This window comes from Emydura macquarii, unplaced genomic scaffold (assembly GCF_026122565.2).
Source record: "Emydura macquarii macquarii isolate MOO-44397 ecotype Brisbane River unplaced genomic scaffold, CSIRO-AGI_Emac_v2 contig_2676, whole genome shotgun sequence".
Lineage (NCBI taxonomy): Eukaryota > Metazoa > Chordata > Testudines > Chelidae > Emydura > Emydura macquarii.
In genome coordinates this window covers 44,204,454-44,215,604 of record NW_027132813.1, presented here as the reverse complement: position 1 = coordinate 44,215,604, position 11,151 = coordinate 44,204,454, and the positions used below count along the sequence as shown (strand labels likewise).

The following is an 11,151-nucleotide window of genomic DNA, read 5'->3' as shown; positions in this document are numbered from 1 at the left end:
CTGCACCCAGTAACTGGCCATCTGTCTCTCGCTTCTCCACCGTAGAGATGGGTTTTTTTGATGTATTAGCTTGGTCGATTTTGAATTCTCAAGCTCTCTGGGGCTGGTGTAGCTGTGTATATGATAGCTACCAGAAGTCAGTTAGCAGTGGGGGTACAGTTTGTGGGTATGCAGGATGCATCTGGGTCAAAATTAAAACTACATTCCTTTGCGGAGTGCTAACCCACAAAATCTGGGCCCACCCTGTTGGCAGGTGAAAGAGAAGGAAGTCAGATATCAAGAGGAGATTGATAAAGCAATCATGGTGGAACTCAGGCAGAGAGCGTGAAAATTCAAGTTCCTGCTTGCTTTGCAGTATTTCCCAATGAGCTGCCCTTAGGCCACCCCACTACAGGGGAAAAAAATCAGAGAGAAGTTATGAGGACTATTAAACACCAGAGCTGTTACCTGTTCCAAGTTAACTAAGGTAACGTTGGAGAGTTGGGGAGGTTTTTATTCTGTTGCACTTGAGCACACTAAAATCTCCTATTTTCTGTGTGGGATCCTTTCCTAATGCTGCCATAAAATGATGACATCATGCTCACTCCTTGCTGAATGTGCCTGGGAACAGGTGAATAGTATCCCACTCCTTTGATAAAAATCAGCAAATCTGCCTAAACTGCTGCTGTTTGAAGTGGCAGGAAGTTCTGGGGCCCACTTGGGATTGTAGTTAAATTCTTGCTCCACCCCAGCTGGATCTGTTTGAGCTGAAGATAATTGTATTGAACACTGCAGATTTTCACAGTAGATTGGCAGGAATGAATTAGCTTGATGCGGCTCTCAGAGGAAATTCATCACAGTTCAGCAGCCCACCATCACATTGCCATCTGTGTGGTCTTAACAGCCTCCTCCACCACCTGGCACTCTGCATAGTTATTTACCCCTATGCAAAGCAGGTGTAAAACATTACTGTTCTGACTTGGCTGCAGCTATAATCACCCCTCTGTGGGCTGTTTATAGCGAGTGAGCACATGGCCAAAAGATGCAGCTCTGCCAAGTGGCACTCATTGGGTGTGACAGACATTTTTAGAGGCCCCTCTTGGTCCTGCATCCAGCAGGGAGTGGGGTTTTCCTGCAGTTGTTCCACCCAGTCACTAGTATTTGCTGTGGCTGCAGATATAAAAAGAGGTGCGTGTCTTTCTATTTACTTAGCTGCCCATCACTCCTCCTCCTGGCTCCTACTCAGCATAGACAGAGCAGGCAGTGAGGGGAGGAAAGAAAGAAAGAAGGAGGAGGAGGAGGAGGAGGAAGAAGAAGAAGAGGAAGAAGAAGAAGTCTTAGTCATAGCTCCCTGCCAACAGGGCAGGCGGGGGATGGGAAGAGGTGGGGGTATGGGATGGATCAGAATATGGCTGGCTGCATGAGGAGAAGGGGGAAGCTCCTCACATTTCACACACACCCCTCCCCCCCAGGTTTACTTTCATAACTTGTCTCTGTTCCCCTAGAACTTATCCCCAACTATCCTTTGCACCCCCAAAGCTGACTTCCCCCACTGCTGAGATAAGGCTGGCCTGCCACTCAAAATGGTACCCGTATGCCTATGGCTTAGGCAACTGGTGTGCAGTGGTCGCTGCTTCTTAAGCTAATCATGATTAGCTTGTCTGTTCCCTCTGTGTTTGCTTTATTGCATCTACCCATTGCCTCTTGTCATGCTAAGACAGTAATATCTCTGGTTCAGGGGCTTTGCTATCTGTGTGCCCATCGACTAGTACAGTGGGGTCTGAACTCCTGACTGAGACCTCTAGGCAGTTCTACAGTACAAACAATAAATAACAACATGTGATTCTATATCGCGTCACACCTCTGCAGAATTTGAGTGATCAAGAGGGGTCCTTAGTAATGTGTCCCATCAGTGGGGCATGTAGGGTTACCATATGTCTGGGTTTTCCCAGATAAAGCCTCTTTTTTTAAAGCCTGCTTTCTCTGTCTGGGGATGGATTTTAAAAATAACAGGAAATGTCCTTGGTTTTTGCAGAGCAGACAAGCTGCAGCTCAGAAAAAGCCCCAATTGGTGACACAGGAACAGCATCAGGTCCAATACCTGTTTTGGGAAGTGACATTTTTTGTGCATCATCCCTCACTCTCCCACCTTTAGCATCAGATGTCCTGAGCACTGCAGGTAGGTGTTTTGTGGCATACATTCTTCTCTACTTATATTTAGTCCAGCAGTTTCATTGCTAACAGGAATCTAGGGAAGTGCTCGTTCCACGCAGGCCCCTCCATGGGCTTATCAAACTGAAAGTGAAACTGAAGGTTGAACTTTTTGTTCTCGTCTTATCTTGGTTCAATATGAGTCAACATCTGTTGATATAGCATGGGGCAATGGTAAAGGATCACAGAAAAAGTAACTTTCTTCTAATGCCTAACAGAAAATTTTACTCAAACAAATCCCTAACACTAGTTTGTCTTTCTGCTTCACTATAGAGCTTCTGCCTAATAACAATACCACCTAACTTGAATACAGTGCTTTTCATCAGTAGGTCTCAAAGCACGTTACCATGGAGTTAAGTGTTGTTATCCCCATTTTGCAGATGGGGAAACTGAGGCACAGAGAGAGGGAAAAGTGTTTTGCCCAAAGTCAGTAAGCAGTCCAGTGGCAGAGTTGGGAATAGAACCAAGTCTCTGGAGTTGCAATCCACAGCTTGGTCAACTAGGCCATGCTGTTATCTCCCTTCCTGCTACAAATTACACTACACATCCTCACAAACCTGATGTGTGTCTATATTCATTTGTGTCTGTTTATGCTTGGTTACTAGCTGTGGCAGCTGACCATCTTCTGCCCTTGCCAGCAGGCTAGTTCCTGTTCCTGCCATCACCTACGCATGTGCTTAACTTTACTACCATGAGTGCTATTCATAGTAGTAATGATAAGCATGTGTGTAAGGGTATGTCTATACAGCAAAACAAAAAACAAAGAAAGCCTGCAGCAGCACATCTAAGAGCCTGGGTAAACTGACTTGGGCCATGCCTACACTAGAGAATTTACAGCAGTGCAGCTGTACCGATGCAGCTGTGCTACTGTAAAATCTCTAGTGTATCCGCTCTATACCGACAGGAGAGCTCTCCCATCTACATAATTAATCCACCCCCATGAGTGGCAGTAGCTATGTCATTAAGAGAAGCTCTCTCGCCAACGCAGCACTGTCCACACCAGCGCTTGTCGGTGTAACTTATGTCACCCTAAGGAGTGCACTCCTCAATGACATATGTCGGTATAACTTAAGTGAAAGTGTAGACATAGACTTAGACTCATGTTGCAGGGCTAAAAATAGCAGTGTAGATGTTCATGTTTGGGCTTGGGGTGGAACCTGGACTCCGAGACCCTCTCCCCTTGCTGAGTTTCAAAGCCCAGGTTCCAAGCATGACCCCAAGTCAGTTGACCTGGACTCTGAGACATGATGCTGTGAGTCTTTTTTTTTTATTATTTGCTGTGTAGACATACCATTAGTGTTCACAAGACTGGGTCCCTGGATTAAAACCAAGTAATGAATACTGCTATTTTGCATCATAGATTAGTACTTATTACCAGTCTACCAAGTCCTTTGTCCCATTTCTTGGTGTAATGGGCCATTTTAGAGGTCATTGCTCCAGGTGGCGGTGGTGTTGCTAGTGCATGTCTTCTAGGCATTATATCCCCAGATCAGGAAGTGTTGAGGCAGGACAGCCATCTAGATTTTTTTTCATAGACTCATAGAGTGATAGATTCCAAGGTCAGAAGGGACCATTGCAATCATCTAGTATAACTCCTGTATAACATAAGCCATAGAACTTCCTCAAGATAATTCCTAAAGCAGATCTTTTAGCAAAACATCCAATCTGGATTTAAAAATCATCAGTGATGGAGAATCCAATTGTTCCGATGCTTATTTACCCTCACTGTCATAAATGTATGCCTTATTTACAATCTGAATTTCTCTAGCTTCAACTTCCAGCCATTTGATCGTGTTATAGCTCTGTCTGGTAGACTGAAGAGCCCATTGTTAAATATTTGTTCCCGTGTAGAAACTTATGACTGTAATCATGTCACCCCTTAACCTTCTCTTTGTTAGACTCAAAGATCACAGTCTATTTAGCTTATCATTGTAAGGCATGCTTTCTGATCCTTTAATTAGTAATAGCGTTCTTCTTTGAACACTCTCAAATTTATCAACATCCTTCTTGAATTTGGGGAACAGAACTGGACACAGTATTCCAGCCATGGTCACACCAATGCCAGATATAGAGGTTAAATAACCTCTCTACTTCTACTCAAGATTCTTCTGTTTATGCACTGCAGGATCACATTAGCTCTTTTAGCCATAGTGTCACATTGGGAGCTCATGTTCAACTGACAACACAACCCCCAAATCTTTTTCAGAGTTGCCGCTTCCGAGGAGAGAGGGTCCATCCAGTAAGTATGACCTACATTCTTTTTTCCTAGCTGTATACTTTTACATTTAGCTCTGTTAAAATGCATATTGTGCCCAGTTTACCAAACAATCCACATAGCTCTGAATCCATGACCTGTCCTCTTCATTATTTACCACAGCCCCCAATTTTTGTGTCATCGACAAACTTTATCAGTGATGATTTTGTGTTTTCTTCCAAGTCACTGATGAAAAATGTTAAATAGCATAGGGCCAAGAACCAGTGCCTGCAGTACCCCAATGGAAACAGTCCTTCTTGATGACAATTCTCCATTTACAGTTACATTTTGAGACCTATCAGTTAGCCAGTTTTTAATCCATTTAATGTGTGCCATGTTCATTTTATAGCATGCTAGTTTTTTAATCAAAATTTTGTGTGGTACCAAGTCAAAAGCCTTACAGAAATGTATAACATCAACCCTATTACTATTATCAACCAAATTTGTACTTACATTAAAAAAGATATCTAGTTTGTTTGATAGGATCTATTTTCCATAATTCCATGCTGATTTGCATTATTACATGACCCTCTTTTAATTCTGTATTAATTGAGTCCCAAATCAGCTGCTCCATTATCTTGCCTGGGATCAATGTCAGGCTGACAGGCCTATAATTACTTGGACCACTCCGTTTACCCTTTTTAAAAATTGGTACAACATTAGCTTTTTTCCACTCTTCTGAACTTCTCCAGTGCTCCAAAACATACTGAAAATCAGTGTTAATGGTCCAACAAGCTCCTCAGCCAACTCTTTTAAAGCTCTTGGATGTGAGTTATCTGGACCCGCTGATTTCAAAAAGGTATAACTTCTGTAGCTTGTGTTTAACATCTTCCAGACATAGTAGTGGAATGGAAAGATTATCATCACCATATGATGAGACCATATCACCCCCAAATACAGAACAGAAATATTTATTGAACACTTCTGCCTTTTCTCAGAATTATTCACTGGTACAAACACAATTAGGCAGCGATAGACCTGGCTGCACAACCATGATTTATATATTGTTTTGTTGCAGAAAAAAACCTTCAACATGGATTCAACCACTCTGCTGTAACCAAGTAACGTTGACCTGAACAGACTTGTAGCAGGTATTAATTTTGCCTATAATTTTGCCTCAAAAGATACCTGTTTTGTGAACTCCAAGTTTTATGCTTTGTTTGAGTCTGAGAGGATGGGCTGAAAGGACAGGGTTTAGGCTGGGTAGGGTGGCCTTTCTCTAGTGCCTTTTTTAAATTATTAGGTAAGATGGGATCTTTTAATTTCATATTGATTGTTCATGATCTCAGAGAGATGTTGATAGGCACACTGGAAAGTGAAATTAATAAAGGGACCTTATTTACTTTTTTATTCACGTGAGAAGCCACAGGCAGTACAGGGCCCATTTTGAGGCCCCCTCCACCTGAATGGTTAACAAATAGGGATTAACCTCAGGTCCTCAAAGGTTGATTTCAACAGAAGCTAGGCCTAAAATTCATTGAAGGTCTGGACCCTCCAGCTCAGAACTAAAGGTGGAGTTGAGATCTGAAGGGCAGATTCATCCCTCCCTGGAGGAAGGGATGAGAGAAACAATGGCAGATGTTAATCAAATCACTTAGTGCCCAACAGGAAGGCTCTCAGATACTACAGTGATGAGGGAAGTATAAGATCCTGTACAGAGTAGAAAAGCTACTAAGAAGTGTCCAAAGATGATACAGTTTCTTCCATAGGATGGTCAGTCAATCTCAAAAGTGCACAAAGCATCTTTTCCAGGAGACTGGGGTTCACTGAGAAACCATAGGAATATGGCAACCGTTCAACATGCCTTGCTTTGAGTAGGTGTGCTAGGTGCAGAAAGAACAGACATAATTCATTCTAGTTGTCCTTCATTTGGTAAGGATTCTCTTTGACCATGTCTACCCTAGCACTTATGTCGACCAAACTTTTGTCACTCAAAGGTGTGAAAAAACAACCCCCCAGGGACATAAGTTTTGCTGGGATAAGCGCTTGTGTGACCAGCACGATGTCGGCGGGAGACGCTCCCCCACCGACCTAGCTACTGTGGCTCATTGAGCTGGTTTTATGATTTCGACGGGACATCTCTCTCCCATCGGCATAACAAGGCTACGTGAGCGCTCTTACAGCAGCACAGCTGTGTCAGTACAGCTGTGCTGCTGGAAACTTGTAAGTGTAGACTTAGCCTTAGTGATGTAAGAAAAACAGCGGATACCACTCACTATTACTGTACATTCACCCCACCCACTTCCTGGCTGTCCTTACCTGGTTCTTTTCCCTAAGTATCATCTCTCAATCACTTACTATAAATAATCTCTATTATTATCCTATTACTGCACAATAACAATAACTAATCCATCATTGTACACTACAGTCACCCTGCTGATTGGCTTAATGGAGTCTAATAAAAACTCTGATTCATATAAAAATGAGGCAGTGATGTCTAGCAGGCTGAGCAAGAGTCAAAGGCCAGGAACCCCTGAATTCGAATCCTAAGACCGACTCTCTGTGTGACTACATTTTCAAAACTGTTTTTAATAATACTTGTCATCGCTTTGCTATCTCCATAACTGTGAGTGGTTCTGTAGTCTTCAGCAACAAAGGCTGTTGCCATCATACTGATACTGAGGATATAGGTCAAAGGTTACTGGCAAAGGAAGACAAAATCAGGCATCAGGCTTATGTAAAAGTGTGTTTGTGGGATTTGTGGTGTGGGTTGTTTGTTTTGCTGCTTTTGTCATATATATTAAAGGCTTGGAAGGGTTTTTATCTTGGTACAGCTCTTAAATACCCTAAAAGACTTTATGGACAATTGGAGAACTAGGGGGATTCTGACATACCAAGAAAATAAAACCTGCTTATTTGAAGGGGGTCGTGAGTTTTATGGGCAAACTGAGGCATTTACAAAAAACAAACAATCTAATTCAGACTCTTGAGAGAAAAGTTCTCATTGTAAACAGTTCAACACCCCTCCCTATCTTTCAACTCAAAACTAGAAAAGCTCTAAATACACATTTCTGAGTCTTCCAACAGTCAACAAATAAGGGAAGATGTGATTTGACATTCCTGATACTTCTAAAGGAAAAAAAACACATTTCAGGCCTTACACACGCATTTTGAAGACACAAAAGAGGTTTTGGCCCCTTTAAATTATTGTCCTTTGTAAGTCATAAGTCACCTAGAAGAGAAAAAGAGTGAGGAAACACTGTTTAATATTTCAGTACATACCCATGGCAAGAGATTTCAGAATTGGCAAAAAAAATTTCTACTCCAGATTTAAAATCTGGTTAATTCAACATTTAAATAGTAATAATTTAATTTATGATAACTTGAAAGTCTCATGTGTTTGCTTTGGTGTGAAATACTGAGCTACATTTTTTGTATTGTAACCTATAATTTGTCAAGTGAGCAGCTTTCTTTTACACTATTAATTTTTTTATTTAAACACTTCAAATATTTTTACTGATTAAAGCCTCAATCCTTACTTTTCTTTGAAATGTAGATTTCAAGGTAGGTAGATGTAAGGATTTTAAAGTTGTAGTTCTAGATGTCGTTAGAATATTGTTATTATAAAGGTCTCCACTTCACACAATCAAATAGATAAGCAACCTCAATAGGAAAAAGCATCCAGAAAATCTGTTTGCCGGTAAAATCTGTTCTGCGAAGACACATGCTTGACATTAAGCACATGAGTGTTCCCTTTAAAGTCAAAGGGCCCGATCCTGCAAGCATTCACATAAGTAGTCCAATTTACTATTTACATGCATAAATGCTTTGGGGCTTAAGTTTAAAAATAAGACCCGCTCAAACCTACCTGTAACACAGGGGTTTTTTGACACCTCTCAGTAATTTGAATTGCATAGCCATCTGTTTAATCCTATTGTTAGCAAAGCTAAAGCAACTGAGAACTATGTTCACACTACTAAATAACAATGGTCCATACCAGAAAGATCTCACCAAATGGAAGGTTTGCCTAAGTAAAGACCCACTTGTCTCAGGATGTCTTGGTAATGGAGACATAAAAAAGGTGTTCTGATGAAGGTGGAATGGAAGTGCTAACTTCTAATAAAGGCCCTGACCATTCAAACCCTGCATTTTCTTATCTTTATTTCTGTAAGTAGTCCCCTTGCTTTCAAAAGGGCAACCCAGAGTAGTGAATAAATAGCATAAGTGTTTATAGGATCGAGGCCAAAGAAATCTGTGCAAATTTTGGCTACTGAGCCTCTTTCAATAGTAACGGTGACTGACATCAAGATTTGCATAAGTTTAAAATATATAATCTTTCTTTAGAAAGTCTTATTACCTTCTTACTATTTTTTAATTTTGTGTCTGCCGTCATATTGGCTTAAGAAGAATGTAACGTGTGATTTTTCTATGACCACCAAGTATTACCTGTTCCAATGTAGAAATTCTTAGAGCAACCTTAAAATTTTGTGGCTCACCTTGCTTTTTAAACTTTCAACCTTTTACTAATCTTCTCAAAGCAGGATAACTTATCACTTCTCTGAATGTAATCAAGGGACAAAAGTTTGGTACTACCACATATTTTGGAGGCAGTGTATCTTTAAGTGTCTCCACCTTGTAATTCACCCACTTTCTTTCCAGCTGCATGTAGTAATCTTGTTGACTCACATAGGTGCTGTGTTCATACAGTAACCAGCATGAGTTGTACACTTTGTAGTTTTTAAAAGCAGACCTGTTACCATGTACTTGCCATTCAACCTCACTGGGCCTGAAGCAGTATAAAGGTAACAGTTTGGTTTTAGTTTCTAAGATCTTGCAAAAAGATAGTCTCTCCTCTCCTCCTGGAAAAGCCAGACAGACCAGTTGGATACCTTTCAGGCCTCAACTCAGAACTTTATCTGCTCATCCCTCTGCCTTTCTAAAGTAGAAAGACCTGAGACGCTGTTAAGAACTGAGAATTTTACTAATTTAAACAAATGGCTAATCCCAATGCTGTCAGCAATGGACATCTACATTGTCATCAGAAACAGAATAACCTATTAAAAAGTGGAATCTATAAGAAAAATGGAATTGCTAAAGAAATTAAGGTAAGATTTAACTAATCACTTGTTTAATTGCCTGAACTCTGAATTCATTTAGATGAAGTTACAAATGTATTTAATAAACTAGCTTTGTAAAAATCTGTCTTCATTTTTCATTGAATTGATGGTACAGTATTGGCTTTTATGATAAGTTTTACAACATGGGGCCTGATCCTGCATTCTTTGCGTCACTGGCTGAAGTCCATGAGTGTTATGAGTGCTCAGGGAATAGAATGGAGCCCTTGGTCTAACTAGACTTTGGTATTTCATATCAGAAATAGAGATAACACACAAACCTTAAAGTTGTAGGTCCCTAAAGCTTTTCCTGCTAGTGTTGCTGATGGTATATGAATCATGGGTGAAAACGTGTTTTATCCTCTTAGAAAGTTTGTGCAGTGTTTTTATTATTATTTGACGCTGCACATGTGTGATTTAGAAATAAAGGTGCAAAAATGAGGAAGGGGAAAGGTTTTGTTGTTGTTGCTGCTTGATTTTCCAGGTGATTATACTGTTGTATGCCTGGCACTGTGCCTTGTTTTACTAAGGCATGCTTGGCAGGCTTAACAATTGATCTTTTTTTTTTTTATTTACACTAATTTTACAGTGTTAGTAGTACTTAAAAGTCAGATTGGTATACAGACCACTCTTTCGAGGTGTTGGCATCTGATCTGCCTCTTTGAAACCACAGCCTTTCATTTGCATGAATGCCTCACTACAGCTAATGAGAAGTGCGTGGTTTTCCCTATATGGTACATCGAAACCTCAGGTGTTCTCTTGTAAAACAGGTTGTATGAACTAAATGTTAAAAGATGTCTGTAGGTGAAGCCTATCATTATCAGAAATGTGTTGGATCTTCAAACCAAAGTTGTGCTGGTTTTGAGAATATACGGATGGTTGCATCATTTTTGAGCTAAAGTTTCAGGTGGGAATAGAAAAAGATGATCAATTTTGTGCTTTAGGAAGTGGAATGGTAAGCAACATCAGTTTGTGCTTGAATGCTTACCTGACATTTTTTCTAATTTTGCATATGCCTAAAGATTAAGGCAATGACTGTAGCAGTTTCAATTGCCTGGCTCAGATGAATTAAAATCAAGAAACAACTGGCTTAAGTTTTTTCATAATGAGAAGCTCATGCATTTAGCACCCTCATTAAGGCAGGTAAGGACACACCTAATGTAAAGGTTAGTAGGTGCTAGCCCCAGGAGTCTCCAGTATGAGTGGCTCTTGGTTGCTGGCCCAACCCCAGTATGGATGGAGGATGGGAAGACAGCTTGTGTAATGACAGGGAAAACCACGTCTTCGGATTTGCTCCTATAAGCCAAATGTGAAATTCTGTGGCATCATTTTAAAAATTAAAAATATTTCCATTTGTAATATATAAAATCTATACTTTTAGCATTGGTAGCAAATTCTTAGGGGTACATCTCACCCTTCAGAAATAGTTAAGCTGCTGAATAAAGAATGAGAAATTGTGACAGCAAATTCGGAGGAGTGAAAAGATTTGCCACCTGTTAATAATAGGAACATAGTCAGAAAAATAGAATAGCGTGTACTTGAGGGTGAGTAATAAGAAAATAATGGCTGGGGCATGGAGGGAGTGGTTAATCGATGCAGCTGTAAGAGTTGGGAATTATTACCATTAAACATCAAATTGGTTGAAGAGAAGGG

At 40.5% G+C, this 11,151-nt stretch overlaps 1 protein-coding gene across 3 annotated transcripts in view; it reads left to right on the top strand.

Moving 5' to 3' along the window:
* Positions 1–376: 376 nt before the first annotated feature.
* Positions 377–11,151, top strand: part of SPTLC3 (serine palmitoyltransferase long chain base subunit 3) — a 138,222-nt gene continuing 127,447 nt past the window's right edge. The window contains exons 1-4 of one of the 3 annotated variants that reach the window (XM_067564674.1): positions 377–466; positions 2,015–2,158; positions 4,397–4,429; positions 5,463–5,535. Coding sequence is in view for 1 of the 3 variants with exons in the window: in XM_067564671.1 (XP_067420772.1) it covers positions 9,379–9,489 (111 nt within the window). In the remaining 2 variants the exon portion in view is untranslated. Of the gene's footprint in view, positions 467–1,054; positions 1,168–2,014; positions 2,159–4,396; positions 4,430–5,462; positions 5,536–9,378; positions 9,490–11,151 lie in introns of those variants that run through there. The other 2 variants (XM_067564673.1, XM_067564671.1) reach the window with 2 other exon arrangements.